The 22,207-nt window shown below is 38.7% G+C and overlaps 1 protein-coding gene across 2 annotated transcripts in view; it reads right to left on the reverse strand.

The window, feature by feature from the left end:
• Positions 1–22,207, reverse strand: part of slc8a2b (solute carrier family 8 member 2b) — a 159,773-nt gene that overhangs the window by 19,740 nt on the left and 117,826 nt on the right. For both annotated transcript variants that reach the window (XM_046072948.1, XM_046072947.1), the window contains 7 exons: positions 18,412–18,549; positions 17,884–18,111; positions 16,394–16,753; positions 12,379–12,504; positions 11,812–12,007; positions 10,341–10,471; positions 5,143–5,516 (listed from right to left, as the gene is read on the reverse strand). In XM_046072948.1, the coding sequence (XP_045928904.1) occupies positions 5,143–5,516; positions 10,341–10,471; positions 11,812–12,007; positions 12,379–12,504; positions 16,394–16,753; positions 17,884–18,111; positions 18,412–18,549 (1,553 nt within the window). The remainder of the gene's footprint in view (positions 1–5,142; positions 5,517–10,340; positions 10,472–11,811; positions 12,008–12,378; positions 12,505–16,393; positions 16,754–17,883; positions 18,112–18,411; positions 18,550–22,207) is intronic.

Below are 22,207 nucleotides of genomic sequence, written 5' to 3' on the forward strand. Positions count from 1 at the left end.
CAAGACTCATCAGACCAGGCAACATTTTTCCAGTCTTCAACTGTCCAATTTTGGTGAGCTCTTGCAGATTGTAGCCTCTTTTTCCTATTTGTAGTGGAGATGAGTGGTACCCGGTGGGGTCTTCTGCTGTTGTAGCCCATCCGCCTCAAGGTCGTGCGTGTTGTGGCTTCACAAATGCTTTGCCGCATACCTCGGTTGTAACGAGCGGTTATTTCAGTCAAAGTTGCTCTTCTATCAGCTTGAATCGGTCGGCCCATTCTCCTCTGACCTCTAGCATCAACAAAGCATTTTTGCCCACAGGACTGCCGCATACTGGATGTTTTTCTCTTTTCACACCGTTCTTTGTAAACCCTAGAAATGGTTGTGCATGAAAATCCCAGTAACTGAGCAGATTGTGAAATACTCAGACCGGCCCGTCTGGCACCAACAACCATGCCACGCTCAGAATTGCTTAAATCAACTTTCTTTCCCATTCTGACATTCAGTTTGGAGTTCAGGAGATTGTCTTGACCAGGACCACACCCCTAAATGCATTGAAGCAACTGCCATGTGATTGGTTGATTAGATAATTGCATTAATGAGAAATTGAACAGGTGTTCCTAATAATCCTTTAGGTGAGTGTATCTGCAATGTTGTTCTTCCATTCCATATTTATATATTTCTACATTTATTTATGTTGACTGTATGTTTGTCTATGTGTAGCATCTTATCACCACAGCAAATTCCTCGTATGTGTAAAACACTACTTGGCAATAAAACTCCTTCTGATTCTGATTGTGATTATTACTGTATAGTGATAGTAAAAGATTTTTTTAAACCTCTTTTGTCCAGCATTGTGAGGGAACTTTTTGTTTGATAGTAACTTACTTAATATAACTTAAATATACGTTCAATATTCTCTCTCTTTCAACTCCTGAGGGAAATATCTGGCGCTTTAGCTGCTAAATGCTTCACTGCGTTTAATAGCTAGTCTCTTACTGTGTCTGTTTGCTATTTGCTGCTAAGCAGGTGGGTCTTAACAGCTAACACATTGTAATTTGACACATTTGTGTTATAAAAATCTCCCCTTTAGATAAAAGAAAAGAAAACACAAAATCTGCTGATGAAGATTTGACAATGACATATACTGTATGTGCAGGATCTAAAAAAAGAGAAAAATTTCACTGGATAAACTAAAGTTTGAGAGGGCGACGGCACTGATACTGAGGAGAAAAGGAGCGACAAAGTATTAAAAGAAAAGACAAAAAAAGAAATAGTGAGTCAGACAGGCTTTTTTTCAACATGACACCGGTCATTTGCGAGGTAGGAATGATGGCTTGGTATTAGAGTAAAGGAAGTGATGATGACAAGACCTGTTAGTGTCTCTGAGGACTGCCAGACTGAAATGTCACAATGAAAACCAGCTCACAGAGAGCAGAGGAAAATCTACACTGACAACAGGCAGAGAGGGAGAGATGGATAGAAAGAGAAAGAAAATGTAAAATAAAAAAAGGTATGAGAGCAGGAAAGGAGAAAGGGAGAAGGAAGAGGAATTGAAGGAAGGATTGAAAAATTTATTAAAGATGGAGGAAGAAAATGAAGCATGCAGGGAAGGAGTGAAGTCAAGGACAGAAGAAAATTCCCCCAGAAGAAGTAGGCTGCTGGTAGAAAGAACAAGGGAGGTATGAAGAAGGAGGAATGTCTACAAGAAAAGGGTTCATACATAAGAGAAGGAGCAATGAGAGAGAGAAAATGTAAGAGGAAGGGAGAAACTGAAAAGAAATGTATAATTGACAGAAAATGAAAACAAGATGGAAAAGAGAGAGACGGACTGATGCACTCAATGGTCAGTCACGCTGACTGGAGAGCAACGTGGCAGAAATCAAGCAAAGAGATGATTAGATGAGATAAAAATGCGCAGATAGTAGGGTGATAAGACAGCACAGCAGGAGATGACTGAAGGCTATGAACTGTACTGACAATTATATCATACTTCTCCTAAGTTTGTCCATGAAAATGTTTAATTTACAAACTTCTCAAAAGCGATCAGTTGATGTTTTACAGACAATGGGGTGTTAGTGGTCAAGAGTTATTATATTATTTGATTTATTAATCATTAATTGTGTATGAACTATTTACTTTTAGCTAACAGCCTGTGCATGTAAAACCACGTAAAATGATTTAAGTTTAATTTTAAAAATTCTAAATACAGCCGTAGGTGGCAGAGGTCAAATTTCAGAAGTTGTTCATTTGTTTGCTAGTAGGTGGTGAGGAGGTCTGATGCTAATGCTACTTTCTTATCCTGTAGGTGGCATATGTTGGCTAACAATGCATGAATGAGTTCCCTTACAGGTTACCAGAGGGAAGTATGTAAGTGATTATATTGTAAAATCTAACAAATGACCTCCATTGCTAAACAAATTGACATAAAAAGATAAGGTATTTTTTTTTCTGTAAATAAACTCAATAAATCAGAGCACTTTTTCAGCTACATTTCCACATGGAAGGATGTAAAACAACAAATAAAAAAGAAATATCTGAGGTTTAACTTCATCCTTGACCTTAGAAGCAAATAAACACCTTTTTGGGTGTGATTACCCAACACATTCTTTACTTGTTATGTCTTAAGTTGGGCTATTGTGGACAAAGATTTGGATTTGGTGTTAAGGCTGTTTGTGAGATCAAGAGTTTAGATATGTGTAACCAAGTTTAAATGCCATTTTCTCTGTAGGGGAATGGATATTTCACACTATCTGCTTCTTACATTGCATGCATTTTAACAGTTCATATTGCAGGCTTAACTTGTTATGATGACTAGTGGACAATTAAATGTAAAAACAGAGGAACCTAAACTTATATTGGGTCTCTTTATAGTTTTTCCATAACCAAATGACTCTACAGTAGGCATTTGCAAAGCTTGCTGGGGTAGTGGAGAATAGAAAAACAGTGGTGAGGCAGGAAGGCCCAGCATCCTGGTCACGACAAATCTAATTTCAAACCAAAGCAAGATGACAGTGTGGAGCAAAGGAAAAAAAATACCACAAGCAAAGCTCCTGGTTCCAGGGACTGACTGGAATGGAGAGAGATGAGGGCCAATATGTCAAGTTCAAAGCAGAGGTCTTTATTATGATTCTAAATGACATGTTGTGGTCAAAAGGGGCCAAACACGCACTCCTGATAGAGCCCACTGAGCTCTGAGAGGAGGAAGTCTCCACACAAAACAAAGACAGACAGGTAAAAGTACTCTGAGTTGGCTGCAGAAGCATAAAGTTCTGGAGAACTGCAGTCACAGCAGATTTTAACAGTCAAAGTTGGATCTGGAGGCTTGTCAGTGCATCACTGGTAATTAAGCAATTGAATGCAGTCAGACAGAAGCTGAAGAAGGCCACAAACGGCAGAGAAGGCAGAAAATGGAAGTTTGTGGCTGAAGATGAAGTGAAAAAGACGACAACATTGTCAATCCAGCAGCTCCAGGTTTCTTGGTTTGAGGCTTTGGACGAAGGTGACACATATTTAGATGTGCTGACTGGGCCACCATTAACCACCAGAAGAACAAACTACAATTCATTTCCCCCTTAAGAGCAGAGCCAAGGTGGTGTTGAGACTGAAAAATATTACATAAAATTTTCCATCATCACAGAAATACACTGAAATCCATGATCTCACCCATCAACAGCCCTGTCTCAATTCAGGTCTCTGCCAGTCAGTAACTAATCACCTGGTATATTCCAGTATGCTCTGCAAGATCTTTATATTTAAAATGAAAGAAAATTTTTGCTTTATAAAGTTGTTATGGCTTGAGCAAACTTGAGCTAACACAGAATACAGAGTTTTTGTATTTGGAATTTTAACCACATAATTTCATGAGAGACTAATTAAAGAAAAGTAATTTTAACGTAGATCTGTCTTTTTTGCCGCTAAATAAGCACATTACATTCACACTGCAATCACCAAGCAATTAGGGACTAATTCAGAACACACAAAAATAAGGTCACACTCAAACAAACCTCGCTCACAAACATACAAACACAAACATAGAGAGAATTCAACATGAACGTGCTGGTTCTCCCCTTAGGTCATCCTCAATGAATAATGGATAAGATTGCTGTTTGGCAAGCACAAACAATGGAAGACAGCCCTGAGAGAGGAAAGGGGGGGCAAAAGGCTGGATTAAATTAGATGAAAGGTGAGGAGGGGAGACCAGATGAGAATGGGAGAGGAGTAAAGGGTGTTGAGAAAAAATAAGAGCAGCACCGAAGAAGAGGGCAAAAAAAGGAGCAAAAACTTCTCTCTGCTCCTTCCTTCGGGAATATCCGGCTCCTTCAGCAAATCTGGCTTTTCTGTAACAGCTTATCAATTGTGTTTTGTTGCTTCGTGTTGCTTCCATGGCTAAATGTACTCAATAGTGGATATAGTTGTTTCATTACTGTACTAATGTTTTGCTGTTGTCGATTGTTCTGTCTTGAGAAAGTTTATTTTGTTGCTGTTGCTGATATTGTGGCATCTGCAGTCTCTGTAAATTTTAACCATCACTTGCGTCTCCCCAAAGGACTGCAGTTCAAAATTAGCTAACACTTGCTAACACTGGCACGCTCACAGAAAGGTTGATTAATATCCATTGTCCTTATAAATAAATAAATGCAAATGTATTTTTTAAATCATGCAATATCTTTTCAGGCATTTCACCAGCTCATTACTCAACATATAAATCAGCAGCTCTCAAACATTGTAATCCACTCTTGCAGGTATAAACATGCAGTCTGTTTCCAAAGTCTATCTGATTAATCGCTTCAGGAAGCCAAGGGGCTGCAAAATATACATCATTTATAGGAACAAGACGTATATCGCCTGACTGAACGTGATCATAAATTCTAATTCTAATAATTCTAAGCAGGATGGAAATCTATCTTTTCATTCATTTACTCTCTGACACTTGAACCCCTGCCTGAGAATCAATGGCAGAAACACCCACACAATTTCTATTCATGTAAGAAATAGAAATCTGTCAGGTGAGAGAAGCACGTTTGAGCAACATTCAGTGGACCCACCTGATGAATGATGAAAGACAGAGGTTGTACAGAGATTCTCCAAGATGTAAATAAAATAAAAATGTATGAAAGTGTTAAAAAAGTATAAAAAGCTATTATGTTTAGTTTGACTCACGTGGTCTGGTCATTGGCGAACTCCAGCTCTCCTCGGGCCTCTTCGTAGTCGTCTCCAGCTATGGCACTTCCTGACTCGGTGTGGTACGGCAGGATGACAGTGCCGCGGGCACCTGAGTTGCGCACCACGGTCACCTCCATGGTGCCCACGCTCTCGCTCACCCGCACCATGCGCTCGCTGAAGGTGAAGATGCCAGCGTGGTCGTCATCCAGGATGGTCACGGTGGCAACCAGGGGCTCAACCAAGCGACCTTTGGGAGCGGCACCTACTTCATCACTCTCGAACATCCCTTCTGCGTCGCCAATACGCAGATTCAGCAGGCGTACAAAGAAGTGCTCATCCTCTTCGAATATGTCGTCGTCGATTATACCGATCTGGAGACGCACAGAGAGACATAAGGTCGTTATCTTCAGGTATGAATGATAAGAAGTAGAAAACTGTACTTTCTGACACTCGATTACAATAATATTATAGATTATAGTGAGACACAGATGTAAGATTTCTTAAGTGTTTCTACCAGTTCCATACATCCTCATATATAAAATTATTAATAAACAAGGTGAAGGAAAAGGCCCTGACACGTAGCGGAGTGGCGTTTCCTTCCCTGGGTCCAGTACTTTCTATATTAGGACCCTTCAGAGTGTATTATTGTGCTTGCACTGGCAAAAAGAGAAGCTGTGATTACATTTTGGAAGGTGGTAGTCAGTTTAACCCATGGCTACATGTTGTTCATTAGAGAGACAGTCACTGTAGCAATTGATTTGGGTACCTGCAATTTAATGTGTGTTTTGAGACACCTGCCAGCCAATTAGCAATAGGTATTTTCTGTGGCCAAGACATTGCATAGATTGTCCTGCTTTGTCTGAGTGTACCAGGTGTTTTAAATATGAAATATATATTTTGAGCCTCTACAGTCATTACATTTCCTGCATCAGCATCAAATGCATTCTTGATATTCTGGTGAGAAACTTCCCAAATCTTACTATGTTCATCTTTATTAATTATTACAGCAATGCGGGATGTGGACATGAGAATGCATTAGCAAAAAAGATGTTCAGAGGGAGAGAGGAAGTGAGTGAGGAAGACAGTGTTTTTTTTTCTTAAAGCTACCAGAAAAAAAAAAGGATCCCAGACTTCTGTGATTATTATGTGAGCTGCAGTTTCATTTTCTGTTTTGAAATTTAAAGTGAATTGATATCAACCCTGGTCTGGATGCTTGAGTGTAGTGTTTGTGTGTTTGGATGGCTGTGCTGAATAATAAGAGCTGGCAGGGCTGAGAGCCAGGCATCTCCCTAGGCAGACACATAAACAGAGGATCCAGTTGCAAAAGTCTTCTATATGAGATTATCATCCTATCATGCCACCGCGCATTAACTGACAGGTGGGCGCTCCCAAATCAGATAAGGTTGGCATTGTAATCCAATAAGCCTGTCTCGCCATGTGTTCAGGAGTCCAGCCACCATGCAACGTGAAGAGATGAAAAGGGCGACTGAGAAATGGTAATTCTCTTTTTTCCAACAATCAAGCCACTAAGGAGAGTCGTTCATTAATCCTGCAATAACTCATTTTTTGGCCACTTGGAAAACTTTTACGTTCCTATAATCCTATCAAGAGGATACATTGGTCCTCTTTTATCGCTCCTTTGTGGAGAGTACATTAACTTTTTGTTCCATTGCCTGGTATTTTTCATTGTCAAGATAATCAGTATGTCCAGTAAGATTGCTGAACAACAGCAAAATTGCATGTTGATGACCTGTGAGTCCCGTTTGCCAAGGAAAGAGCATGTACAAGCTTTTACCATTAGGCAGACGTAATAGGTTGCCATCGCTCCGAACCAACCGGGCTCATTCATCATTTGTGCCTACCAGTATTGCATTGCTGAACAAACTCTGAAACCAAATAACTGAACCTCTGTGTGTGAGGATGTGGCACCATATTATAATATGTAGAACCGGGGGTGGACAAGGGCAAATAAATGGCCTTGGAATTTGTCCCTGGTCAGCCCACTCTGCAGACAAGGCATTTGTCGGGGACCTTTATTCCTGCATTCTTGAGGATTTTCTGCACACTACATCACAAAATGACTCAATAAAATACATTTTCAAAACTAGAAATATCTATTTAGCTCTCCTCAAGTAATCACCTCAGCTGAGCCCTTGAGTACAATAAATAAATTAAATGGAAAGAGCCGTCTAAGGCCTCTGCTTTTGGCCATGAAAAAAACCCCACATTTGAAGGGGCACTGACTTCCTGTCCCTGGCTATCTCTGTCAACAGCAGGATAATCATCAGCATAGATTAGTAATTAGGATTAGGACATTACGTTGTTATACCACTAAAACATAACACATTCAATATAACATATGAACGTATTTAATATTAGTAGCCTACATAATGTTAGGATGTTAATAGTCAAGGGCCGACTTAACCATTATTCAATTATTCTGTTACTACATTAGTCGTTGTGGCAACACTATAATTTCAATTAGACAGTAGCTACAGCAGGTTCAGAATTACAGGTCATTTATCAATTCAGGAGTTTTTGTTTCACTAACCCATTAACAGACATGACTTGTGGTTTGTCTCTAAGCTAATCAAACAAAAAACAGTAAGCCATCATATTAATGTGTCATTTATACCTGTGTACCTATAAGCAACCTAATTTGTGACTGAAGTCATTTAGAGGCACTTTGCTGCACCTGCCTATCCTTATCCATGATTTTAGAAGCACAAATAACCGGACTAGAGGTTATAGGTTTGCTTTTCAACTGTTTCATTATGTTCTGATGTAGAGTGTATGATTGATTGACATGGCCAATCATATTAAAACCCGCCCCACCCTGTCTGGGCTAGCAACCATGGGCCAGTAAATCAAGACACATACCAATTGATTTTCAACTGCAGCTTTTTCTTTCTATTTTAATTCTACGTGGTTTACTCCCGATGGCCAGTCAGCACTCCAGGGATGTTTTTGTTGGTATTGTAGGTGTCCGCTTGTTGGTCTGACGATCGCTGTATGGCACACAATAAATTTCTAAAAGCACAAATACATATATGTCTATATCGCTATTATTCATCGATTTATCATCTGACACTGAGAACAGCGGACTTAGAAAGACAGCGTATTGAAAGAGTTTGATAAACAGTGCAACAGGCATTCATGCAAATGTACAATCTGTTTGCTGGAGGACATATGCTCCTGATTATCGTTTGCGTTCATATCTTTAGACGTTAATAACTGGCAGCACTCGTCACTAGACTGCACTTCGATTTCATTACTATGTTGCAAATTAGATTCATTCTGTAACTTGAATGAATGATTGTCTTCTTTTTTTTAATTTTTTTTAATAATGACTCTTCTTTACAACAAAGAGTGCTGACAACGAAGCCTTTGATTGGTCCCTATCTACCCGATCTCTTTTTGTTTATTAAGTGGAGATTACAGCCTGTGAAGATTTTGCGGATGGCCACAAAGTGGAAGTGAAACAGCAGTGATAGTGGAGTTCTGGCAGACGAGTGAGACTTTAGAGATAAATTGGTTTCCCGGCTGCTCATTTCTGGCACAGTGATCGAAGTCCACTGGTCTAATGATGAAATGGATGGCACGGACTTTTGTAATGTACTCACTCCATTAATTCATGGTTAAAGGGCCAATTTATAAGGTCTGTTTTTTAATGTCCCACCCTCCCCATGCATCTTTTATGTGACTCTTCAGCATATTGCATCACTTTCCTCTCATACTTCTTTTGATCTTTCAGCAAACTTTGAATCTGAGGAGAGATTACTCGGCTTTACCTTGTGTAATCATCCTATATGCTTCACACAGCATATTGCGCTTTAAAAGACACTATTCTGGGTTTTCAGTCAGAAAAAATCTTTACTATGTTGTTTGATCCCAAGTTCAGATTGCAGAGAAGAAAGTATGTAATCAAAGACAGTAAAACATTAAAGCAGTTCAATTGGACTGATCATCGTACGTCCCACCTTCTTTTCAGGCTCCACGCAAATTATATTTTACAGCAGTCGTGTTGAATCATTTTAAGTCCTAGATGGTTTTCAACTTTGAAAAAAGAAATGTAAGCTGTCATTTACTTTTTTTCTTTTTAATTATGTTAAATTATTTCAAATCAATTCAAAACTTCTAATGTAGAAGCAGTGATTTCAAAACAAGCACTAACCATAGCTACAGTAGCAGCCAATAGATGATTTTGAGCATTAAACACTTAATGTCAAGCATTTTGGAGCATCATGGACATTTTTCGCCCCAATTTACGGTGGAAATGTCTTTATTTATATAAAGGGAAAGTTTTCTCATTGTGCAAATAATCCTTTCTCAAAGCATTTTCATTTGTTACTTGAAACAGTAAAATTTCTTTCAATATTTTATGCATGTAGTGGGTTTTAAGAAATTAAAAAATAACACCCTCTGTGTGAAAAGCTTCTTTGCCAAAGTTTCCGTTGCACAACAACTAAAAGGTTTGTGCCTTTCTGGTTCATACAGTAAAGCAGCAGCTAACACAATAGCAGAAAGTAATAGTAGTACGACTAGCAGCAGCATTTTCTTCTGTTTCTCCGCAGCCTCACTCTGTCTCTCCTGCTGGGACTCTCCTCATTTATCTCATCATCCCTCTTCCCTCGCCTTCCACTCGCTCTGATCTCCGCCGATATCTTTCCAGACTTTACAGCCACACTGCAGGTTATCCAGAAGCCTGCAGCATCTTTATGCAGCAGTAAAACGTGTCTCAGTCCAGAGCTCCTTCTGCACCAGATTTGGTTACGGCGAAGCTGAAGCTCATTGCTTATAGTGTGTAAATCCAGGTGAAGCAGGCTTCTGTGTTTGAATTCATCGTCAGAGGCTGGAACATTTATATTCAATGTATCAGCTCTTATTTCCAATTTTTCAAGAAAGTCAACTTTGAGCTCAGAGCTTTTGGGATGACAGATCTTCTTTTTCATTATGTATATGGTGGGCTACTTTCCCCTCGGGGATCATTAAAGTTTCACCTCATCTCCAAAAAACTTCAATTCATCTTTAGATAGTGTGGTCCCCTTGCTGTCAAATTCAACTCAAACCTGACATTATCAAGGGGTCCATGACCAGGTCTGGTTTTTAGGTTGTAAGGTGCTCAGTGTTAGTGTAGTTTGCCGTTTCTTTCTCCATTTCCACATCACCTTTATCTCTCCTCTCTCATCACTCACCTTGATCTCTTTGCGAGTCTCTCCAGGTTTGAATACCAGTGTTCCTTCACTGTACTCGTAATCTGACCCAGCGTTGGCTGAGCCATCCTCTGTCCTGTAGTCTACATAGAAGGTGTTCTCTCCCAGACCCCCTAAACAGCAGAAATAAAACAAATTAACAATGGGCATACCACATATTACCATTTTTATTTAAATGTATCATATAACATAAAAACGTTGCAAATGAGAAAGCATCTGTGTATAAAAACATGGCAGGAACCTTTTTGTGTCATTAAAATAAGATGTAATGTCCATAACTTATCTTTATAGTTATATGATTTTTACATCCTGATAAAAGAATGTCCATCACTGTTGTGAAATTGTAAACTTTGTTCCAGTGGTGAAAAAGTACATTTAAATTTTTTAATTTACCTTTATTTAACCAGGACAGGCATCAGAACAATTAACAAGGTTGCAGACATTAAAACATAAACGTAAACATATAACAATTTACGATGCTTTAGCTACTTGTACTTAAATTGAGCATTTCCACTGTCTGCTACTTCATAACTCTACTCACTACATTTTTTAGGGTAACATTTTACTTTTAAATCTACTTAAATGTATAGTTACTGTTTTGTTATAAAATAATATGCCTTAACACCTTGTTAAAGATTAAATTGCCCTACAATAAATAAAGTAACTTAAGTAGACTTTTGAAAGCAAAATCTATCCTGTGGTATTTCTACTTTTACTTAAAGAGGGAACTGTGCCAATTTTGCACATTAAAGTCCATTTACAGGTCTTCGGGGTGTACTACTGCAAATCTGAAAAAAGCTACATAAAGCCGTTTGTGGCTCCAGAGGGAGCTGTGTGAATCTAACGGGCTCAAGCGATGTCACTCAGTCAAGTGAAGACTACAAGTTTGAAAATTAAAAGAAATATCAGGATGAGGCCAGCAACCTGAGGATACATTAGCTGCTACTAGCATAACACACCTGCATCTCTGACTCAAGTGTTTAAGTTGCATTGTGGGTAATGTAGGCAACAGGACTTTATGAGAAAGAAGAATGTGTGGAATGCAAGAGACGTCATCTCTGGTTTTGTGCATCGATTTAGATCTTTTCGAATTGTCTGTTCGAGTCCGACAATGTTCTAGAAGTGCGATGCTAAATCAGTGGAGTTCTCTTTAAGTAGACGATCTGAGCACTTCTTTCACTACTGCTTTAATCTAGTAATAAAAGAGCAGGCCAGTGTGTAAAATTAAGGCACCACACTGCAGCTATGGCTTGTTGCTTTAAGTTTGGATTGCAGAAAAATGTTAATGGCACTCAGAGAATAACCCTTGAACAGATCAAAGACAGATAAAAAAAATGTAGTTCAAATGCAAGCATTCGTTTGAAGAAAAAAAGATTTTATACTTTATTACCACATCAGTGGTGAACTCAACATGTGAACTCAATATTAGTTTATGATTTATTGATTTCACTACCTTGGCAGACCACTGCCAGTCTCAGAACGCCGCAGTTCTCCATGCACTGAGTGTGAGCGCTTTCAAATGAGATGCGGCTGCATATTCCCTGGTCTTCTTCTTCTGGTGCTTCCTCATCGGTTACAGCTGATCGGCGAGCGCTGTCAGCTGCGTGCTTCTTCAGGACGTTACCAGCTCCGATCATCATACGAGTCGCCTTGAGGGAGACAGACAGGAGGAGGGGTTAAAACTGGTCAAGGCAGATGGCTGCCCACCCTGAGCGTGGTTCTGCTTGAGGTTTCTGCCTGTCAAAAGGGAGTTTATCCTTGCCATTGACACCAGGTGTTTGCTCATCGTGGGAATTGTTGGGTCTCTGTTAATAATATTGTAAAGAGTACACAAGTCAAACAAAAGTGTAATTCATGCTCATAAACCACTTATAGTCCTGTTTAAGCTAATTATGAAATGAGTTGCAGAAAAAGAAAAATACAGAAATTCAATCTAAGGAGTTCTTAAACGGCTTTATGTCCTTTTGTAGGTCTGGACAACATTGTGCGAGTATTTATGAATAATGTGTGTCTGTGTTACCTGTATGCGGTAGAAGGCTCTGCTCTTCTGTTGGTGCAGCAGTGCGTAGTAGTTGGCCAGTTCCATCAGCTGGTCGAGCTCTTTGTCGGGATATTTCTGCTTCAGCTCCTTCAGGATACGAATCACCTGAAGGAGAGATGACACACTCATGATGAGAATATCTATGAAGGCATGCATGGCTGTTCATATACAAACACTGACTGTAAAAGCATTCAGATTCTTGTCACTTTCAGTCCCTGTAGCTGGGGGGAGATTGCAGGCATTTGTGCTTAAGCTTCAAGTTCAACAATAAAATCATTGCCTCACTTCCACTTGAAAGGCACGTCCGATAACCTGTAATCCTTTTCATGATTTAACTTATGGTTACAAATATGGTTGGTTTCATCTGTTGAAATAAATTCTGCAACTTTATAAGCTGTTTAGATGCAGAGTGCTTCCAAGTAAAAAAAATGGAAAACTTAGTTATTTTATGTAAAAATGAACCGTTGACCTTAAAGAAGGGTAACAATTTTAAGGCGGTTCACCCCTACCACATACAACATGACATTCTCTTAATTAATAACCAAATTAATCGTTGTACATTTTCTCATTAATTCTCCTCACGATCAGACATTTATTTGCTGCCAAGTATTTGGTTAGAGACATATTGTTTAGTTTGGGATTTGACCATGGTTTGAGCTGAAAATTGAAAATGACTGTATACCATTCATATATATAATAAGATGCTTACTGGTTTAAACAATTTTGGATTTAATATTATTATATTATATCAATATTAATTTAAATAATATATGTCACTCAGAATAAAAGCCAACACAAGCTCTGCAGATTTACAGATGAATATGCAACTTAAAATGAACAGTGAATACAATTAAAGACGTTAATATGTTGAATGTAAATTACATTATATTTAAGGTATACAAGGACAAAAAAATAGAACATAGCAGATACAGGTTTCAGGCACTTTAATGAGAGCCTGGTGATGATGTGGGGAGAGAAAACAACCTGCACGTCTGATTCCTCCGACAGCAGGTTTCCTGTCATGCATACCAGAGATGAGAGCGACACTTCACATATATTGGGAACATGCAATGCAAAGTGAATATATCAGGACAATGGTGGGCAGCCAAAACTTTTCTGTTAAAGCGTTAGCCAAGCAGTTTTCGGTATGATTTGAGTTTTGTTAGTGGGCTCAGGTTCAGTCCTGTTAGATTGCGTTGAGGGCTGAGATATATCATTTATGTTTACAGAATCACATCTTTCCATTGCTTCGGGAACTTCCTGAGCTTCGGGAAATCTCCCGAGAAGCCACTATAACAACCGGCAACCGTGAACTGTCATGTGATAAACTTCATCACAACTGCAAATAATATTTTAAAAATATTGTATGATAACTGTTGCATTTTAGTTTATTTTAATCAAATTGACAGTTAAAAGTACATTCCAGGTGTATTGAAATATATTCATTTGCATTATAATCTATCTTATGATGGTTTTGATGGTTTATTGCATTAAAATATGGCTTTTTTTACCAGCCGAGGATGAAAAGATCCTATTTTTTCTGTATTGCATCTCCATTTACTCTGTAATGGTAAAATAAATATGTTAATTTACAATGGATTTATATTCCACAGCTTCTGACTTTTCAAGGGAGACCAGAATTATGCATCCAGGCCAAATGGTTGAGGAGTTATTCCTGATTTATTTTGGGTACGTTTTTTAGGCAGTTTTTCCTGGAAAAGATTGCCTGTTTTCAACAGTAAATGTCACACTGTTTTTTAATGCGGTGAAATATATTATTAAAAACACCCAGTTAATGAATAATGACATGATAACCCTTGAGGCACCCTCCGCCCGTCCATAAATCACTCCAGGTTGTTGAGGAGACAAGAACGTGACATGAAGATATTTTGGAGAGTGTGTGTGGTCAGAGTTGTGTGTATATGTGCAGTGTGAGTGAGAGTGAGTTTCATGGAAAGAAGATGACATCTTGTTTGTTAATGGGGGAGTAACTCCTGAAAGCTTCACAGCTTTTAATTCAATGAAACATCTGTGAGGGAAGAGAAGCCATATCCTGTCCCTGCTCTCACCTACCTCTTACATCCAAACCAGGTTTCTACCTACACAGTCTGAACAGCACAATGCAGGGGTGGAGTGCACTCAACATTTATTAATGGCATTCAGCAGGCAATGGAGGGTGAACTCACTGAATACAATGTACTAAAAGCAGAATAGAGTTTAGAGGAAAACTGTGTGATAAATGTGCTTATGATAACATCAAACTAACAAACTCATCTTACTGACTCAAGATATGAAGATGTGTGTATAATTGCAACAAAAGTCTGATATTCTTGAATATGAAAAACAGGGTGACTTCACTTGCCAATACTGGATTTAACATTTTGAGAAAGCAAGCCAATAAAATCGGAGTAATCGAGCCCAAAAGCATTTGGGCCAAAAAAAGAATTTCTGTTTTGTCGTAAGACCAGTTTGCATCCAAATGCAGCGCATAAATTAACAGAATTTTCAGAAAATCTGCAAAAGAAAATGTAAATTAATGAGCAGCATGAGAAACAATTCTGTTTGCACTGTAAACCAACTCCTATGTCTTTCATTACTCTTTGGCTCTTTCATTCTGTCCTTCTCACTTTTGCCATGTGAGTGTTTCTCCCCCGGTGTCTCACTTGTCCTCGACCTCTCTGACCCTCATTATCGTATTTTTATCTGTCAAACCTCCCACATGCTCATTTCTCTGTCCTGTCATTACCTCGTAATCTCATTTCTCCTTCTTCTCCTCAATATAAAAGCAACTATATCTCTTTTTAGCAGGATTTAATAGGTGTAAATGGGTCTTCATTACCTCTGCATCTACTTAAGAAGGTTAACTGTTTTCTGAGAAAACTTAACTATCATGTCAAAAGTTGAAAAATAACAAAGTAAAAAAATACAAATCACTTGAGGAAATAGAAATATAGACTTCAGCCATTCATCACAACAGGAAACAGCCCCAATATTGTATAAGCAACTTTTACTGTCTTCTGCAGGGAAATTATCCACTATTTTGCACCGTTATCACGTCATAATCATGGCAGCAGAAGTTGTGTTTCCTATGTTAAACGCATTTTTCACCAACAGAGAAATGGGGAAATGAGATTACAGAATTATCACAGAACACACTCTGCAGTGATAACAGTGGCTTATGTGTGAACTTAACTTATGTGTAGACACTTTGATATTGAATAAACGATGATGAGATGTTCTGCAACAACCAGTGGTGTGTCTGGGACATTTTAGGTTTTCTGTCTGAGTTGACAAAAAGGGAGTATTATCGGTATTAAGGTATAGTATTTAACCGGCATGTCTAATTCTGTAGTAGGAAAAGACCAAACAAACCACAAGGGAAGGAAGTGCAATACAAAACGATTCATGGATCTGTTACTAGAACTGGACATCCTGGATCATAGTTTACAGTATGTCTCATTTGTGTGCAGTGTTTCTCTGTTTGGACATATTTCCTATAACTACACAATTATACAAACTGCATTTATAATCGTTTACTGACCAAAACAACATTTAGATTTTTCCAGTGATGGGGATTCGTGCACACGACACGTGCAGATATCCCTCACTTTTTTTGAAGTCTGATAAACTTTTGCTCTGGTCAAACCTAGCTGTACAATAATTACATGCCCTGTGTTGGGCAAAAACATCTTAGACAATCTGTGCTGACTCAATGATCCCACCTCTGACGGTGACATTCATAACACAGGATATTGTTTTGTGGGAACTGAAATCAACACTAACATGGAGGTTGAGTTGAGCTTGTAGACATCTGGGTGCAATCTGCAGTGTTATTTGGGGCCATAGTCACAGCATAGCTATATAAATTGATTTCTAAAATATAGATTTCTAAAGCTGTAAATATTTAATATCAGTTTTGTTATTAAACATTTTCCTGAACAGTTCTTTTCATACTCAATTTGAATCCATTTTTCTCCCTCCCTCTCTCTCTCACCTCTTTACGGCTCTCGTCCAACTCCTTGTTGCTTTCCATGTTGACCATTGCGCTGTTGGAGTTGGGCAGGTTGCCGACGTTATTGGTCGCAGCGCCTGCTGTGCTGTCCTGAATTCCACCCCCACAGTTCTCAGCGGCAACTACTGCACCCCCTCGTGGTGGGATCTTGCCGTCTATGATCATCTCCATGCCACCCTTGTTGGGTGTTAGGTCTCCCTCGGTCTCCACGACGATGCCATGGCGCTTGTCAGCACGGTAGCGCTTGCCCATGTACTTGTAGAAGAGCAGGCGGCGGTCAGCAATCCAGGCCAGGATGACACACACTGGGAAGTACAGCAGGGTCACCAGGGCCTCCCACACCTGAAACACACACACATACAGATTCTCCTTATTGTATTTGTTTAGCATTATGGCAGGCGTTTGATTAAAAATCCTTAAAAACTTCCTCCCTTTTGACACACAGTTCCCGAAACTGGGTGCAGATACAATCATAAGTGCAAACTCTGTGCACAAAGGTGTAATTCTGGTGCAATGTGGTACAAACTGAGAGAGAGGTTGGAACATCATGAAGAGATTATTAGTTGCATAAATGCTAATCACACTTGCTCATCTCCTTTAAAAACAATTTAAGGAGCTGAAGAAGAGTCCAGGCCGACTTCTCAGAAGTAAAAACTCAGCAAACCAAATATTAAATATTAATGTTAAAATAAAGCTCCCCAAATATTCTTATACAGCGACACAGATAAGCTGCCATGTTTCTTTTTGAGCTGAACTTCCAATCAGTGCATGACAACACATTATTTTAGAAGACATCTCATTTATATTCATGCATTTTTTCTTACAGTCTGTTTCTTTTTTTTTCAAAAGGTAGATTCAATCCCAGAGATGAGTGTCTCAAAACCCAGACAAACAAAATACAAATCATTTGGGTCAAAATGGCATTGAGATAGTCATATCTGAGTGCATTTACATGTGCACAATAATACCACTACTACTGTGAGCAAAAGTAGAGGCAAAACTGAGAGCTTAACGTGGCATTTTAATATACAAATATATGGAAATGTATCCAACAACAGGCAGTTACATGAGCAATCAATAACAAAGACGTAACAACAACCAAGATGTCTCCTTCCCAGCTTCAACCCAACCTCCATTCATATGAGTGACATTTAATAAACTGGCAAAATTTTCAAATACGGGTCTGATAATATTTTACAATTAATTAGAAATTTTCTGCTTTTGACATGACAAAAATGCTTCATGCCAAAATTAGTGCCATTATTGCACCTGAGCTGCATAACCTCAGCTGTATCATTTCACCTACCTTTATGTTAGAGGGTTCATTTGGGACCAAATTACCAAACAGCAGCTGCACTTCTGCTCCTGCTGCCTTTGAGCTGACTGCACTGATGAACGGAGCCACTCAGTATCACACTATCTAAATTCTATTCGGTCCTCTTTTCTTCTAAACCACAATGAGTCTGTCTCACCTCCACAACTCCTGGTGACATGACAGACAGGATGAGGTAGAGCCAGATGTAGGCGAAGATGCTCCAGAAGGCGGTGATGAAGAACACCCTGAGGTGTTTGATCTTGCGGCTCTCGCCTTTGGGGATTGTCCACACGCAGATCCCGAGGATCACAAACATGTTGAAGGCGGCGCTGCCTACGATGGTTCCTGGTCCCAACTCGCCAGCTTTGAACTCATGACCGCACACCTGGAGAGATACAGTGTGTGGTAGGGAAGAGACTGATATAGATGACTAATATCCAAACAAACGGTAGACAGTTATTTTCAAAAGAAATTTGAGAAACACAACACGGCTTGTTTTGCCAGCCAGTTTCATATTTATCAATAATTTTGTTTTAACAGCATGCTCTCTGCACGATATAATAGTTAAACAGATCCAGCAGAGTGTTTTGCTTTGGAAAAAAGAAATTAAATATTGGATTAGGATGGAAGAAGCAAGAAAGAGGAGCTGAGAGAAAAGAGGAGCAGTGCTCATGTGTGTGTGTACCTCTATAACCGACAGCAGTATCTCCGGAGCACTGGAGCCCAGAGCCATGAGTGTCAGATTGGACACGGTTTCATTCCAGATTCGTACTGTTGCCACTGATGTTTCCCCGTTAGGCATCGTGATAGTCACCTCCTTCTCCTGTTGACCCAAATACACACACACAAACATTGTGTTGACTGCCTGTACATTAATTTCCATGACAAACTCTAAAACTAAACTTAAAGCCAAACATTACAGGGATGTACAGTACGTCAGGTCACCAAATTCACAGAACTAATTAGAATGACAAAGACAAATTTTTTTTAATACTAATAATTTGACGCAATGTACTCTACATAGAGAGGCACTACACTCTTGTGCCTGTGCAACATATGACATAATACTGTTTTGAGCTCACAAACTTCATGATATCATTATATTCAAATTCAAAACTCTGCAGAAGTAAATTAATTAGCTCACCCTTTATGTGTTTCATAAATAATTAAGAACGTGCACTTAATTACATAAAATGTTATTGTGTTAGTTGTTCAACTGGAAACTAAAAAAAAATTAAATAAAGCTGTCCTGCTTAACCTGCATTTACTTGCTGCTGATCAGCCCTGTCTCAGACAACAAGTACTACATCAGGTCAGATGATGCTTCATTATTTCTCATTCAGAGCGAGCAGCTCTGTCTTTCAGCAAACTAACATTCCCTAGTGGATTATTTCTTTATTTATATCACATTTTCCCCTTAGAAATAAAACAGCAACAGAAGAAAAACTACATCTACATACTTGAACAAAACGAAAGAAGTTTATAAAATAGCAAAGATGCTTAATAAACCTCTAGCTTTGGGTAAAAAGCCATAAAACATATAGAGCATCTGAGGATACAAGCATAACCTCACAAGAAAACCATCGGTTCTTCTGGTCTATTTTCCCACTGTACATAAATGAACTACCAAGACTTCCTGGATCTTGTTTCATATCTCACCGGTACCTTAAACAAAGCCCACACCAACAGAGCCCCATGTGCGGTTTTAACACATCTGGTTTTCAGTCTTAACGCTGGCTTAAAGCTGTTAAAGTAAAAAGATGTTCTTAGGTATGCACTCTTGTACATGTGACTTTTTTAACAGATATTTTTTTCCATTACTTTCAAAGCAGTTACTCATCGGTTCCACTCAAACAAACTTATTTGAATAGCTGTCACCTACACTATGTACACAGACTAAAATAACTTTACTTCTGCAACACAGGACACAAGATGTAACTCTTCCTGTCTGTTATTTTCCAGTCTGAAATAAATACGCAACCCATCACACCATGAAATTATCATTTTCTTCCTCTCAATGTCATATATAATAGGCTCTGCAGACTCATATTAAGATGGTCTTTATTATGCATCAAAGTACCTAATAGACCCAGATGATACAAGAGAATTTAACTGGTATCACATTATTTTTAAATGCATTTATTGCCACTATTGTTATTGCTTTAACCAGTCTTTGTCCCTCATACTTCAAATTAGTCACCAAGACGCTCTGGTATAGCTCTTCTTTATGGTCCCTTTGTCTCTAAAGAAATTTGTAAAACGCTTTTATGTCCAATTGGAATAGTTACGTGAACATGTTCGTTTTCTTTCGTCACCTGACTTATTGAAAAAAGTTTTATTCTCTTCTCTTAAAACAAATGGCACTTATTAGTAGTAATCACTGATTGTTCTGTTTATGCTATGGTCTTATTTTTCCATTTGAACCGTTTCTTTTTGTGTACTTATGAGAGTCAATTTTCCTTTGTCCTTCATGTCGTTTTTTCTCCCTCCAGCTGACCTTCACATCTCCTGTTTCTCCTGTTTCTACTCTCTAATACTGAACCATTCAAACCTCATAGGACCCTTGCTACATTTTTCTACAGTGCTTATGACTGCATAACCTCAGCACCTGAACCATTACAGACCACCTGGGACAGCACACACACACTCTCACACACTCTCACAACTAAATCACTGTAACACATTGCACTTACGTCCAACAACTGTACTACATACTGAGAGTGATAGACTACAGTACAGTTCCTACTGTGTGCGGATCAAATAGTTGCACTTCATGACTATTATTGTCTTGGGAAAACACACAGCTCTGTCTTTCTATCTCTGTAACCTTAAATATCTGTACACTATTATATAGGATAAATGATGGAGGGGGAAATCTATGTAATCCCCGTTTTACAGTAAAGAGACAATTACATGATGATGTAAACACATTCACTGGCAGCATCACTTCCTCAGTAGTCATCTAACACACTCACTAATCTTGAACATAACGAGCGCTAATGAAAGATTTATGGCTGTATCGGAAACATGCATAAACCGCCTTATAAATGGATTAACACGATGTAGGTCTATTTATAGCCGTTTGTTGTGTGGTCAGCATGGTTTCTGTCCAATTGCAAACAATATAAATCAACCACCACCGATTATGGAGATGTTTGAGAGCTGATGGGGCAACATGGGTGATTTAATGCACCATTATCTTTGTAAGTCAGCGCTACAGCTGAGCCAAAATCCACGAGAGGTGGAAGAGAGGCTGTGATGTGTGTGATCGTATCAATCGTATCTATGCACATGAAGTGAACAACTTAAAGAGGATTTGAAGAGCAAAGCAAGATCATCTGACAAAAACTACACTAACAAAAAAATAAAAGTATATGTATATAAAATAAATGAATGAATTTGACATATACCGTGTTCTATCCTTGTTTTTATGTTGTCTATGTCTGTTTTTTTATTGAAGCATCCAGTGCATGAATTTTTTTTTGTAAAGCCCTTCGAGCTGCATTTCTTGTATGAAAGGCACTATACAAATAAAGTGTATTATTATTATTATTAAATTAAGCGTTATGAGTCGCCTTGAGATGCTTTCATACTACTCTCAGTAAATAGCGTGTTGATGGCGGGTGCTTCCTGTTCTCTTTGTTGGATTTCTACATTGTTGTCTCTTTTCAGTGTGAAGATACTGCACAGTAGATAAATATAAAGACATGACAATGTTATGAAATTAGACCTTTGCCTTTATATTTACAGGCTTTATGGGCGATATGCTTCCTTTTATTCTGACAGTACTGAATTTCCCCCTGCTCATACAACTATAGACATTTGTGAAGCAAATTTGAATCCTAATCACTTTTCAACAATGTAACTCCAGGAAAAGTGAATGGCAAATAAGCGTAAAAACAATACTCAAACACATCCAGTACGTTTTTATCAAGCAAAATGCCAAAAATTAACTGGTTCAAACTAATTTGCTGCTTTAAAGATTTTTTGGGCATTTTTGCCTTTATTGGACAGTTGATAGTCTGAAGCAGACAGGAAACTGTCACGGTTTCGGGTTTTGCAGTTCCTCATGTGTCTTGTGTAACTTTACTTCCAGCCTTTCTGTGTTTTCCCACCTGTTTGATTGCCTGCCCCACCCTGATTAGTTTCACCTGTGTCTAGTTATCCTCCCCCCTCTCTTGTGTATTTAGTCTGTGTGTTCCCCTGTCCCAGAGTCATTTCATCTTTGTCCCTATAATTCCTATATGTTTTTACAGTTACTTCCCTGTACCTTGCCTGTCTTCTCTCTTTTTTAATTCTTGCCTCCTCCCTTCTGGATTTGTTAGCCTAAGTGGACTGCTTTCCTGTTTTGACCCTTGCCTGCCTCACCTTACTTGTGTCACTTTGATTTTATTATTTAAACTATTGAATTGAACCAGCTCTGTCCCACTGTCTGCATTTGGGTCCAATCCCTTGTATTCCTGTACCCTGCTTGAACTAAA

This window comes from Micropterus dolomieu, linkage group LG17, assembly GCF_021292245.1.
Source record: "Micropterus dolomieu isolate WLL.071019.BEF.003 ecotype Adirondacks linkage group LG17, ASM2129224v1, whole genome shotgun sequence".
NCBI lineage: Eukaryota > Metazoa > Chordata > Actinopteri > Centrarchiformes > Centrarchidae > Micropterus > Micropterus dolomieu.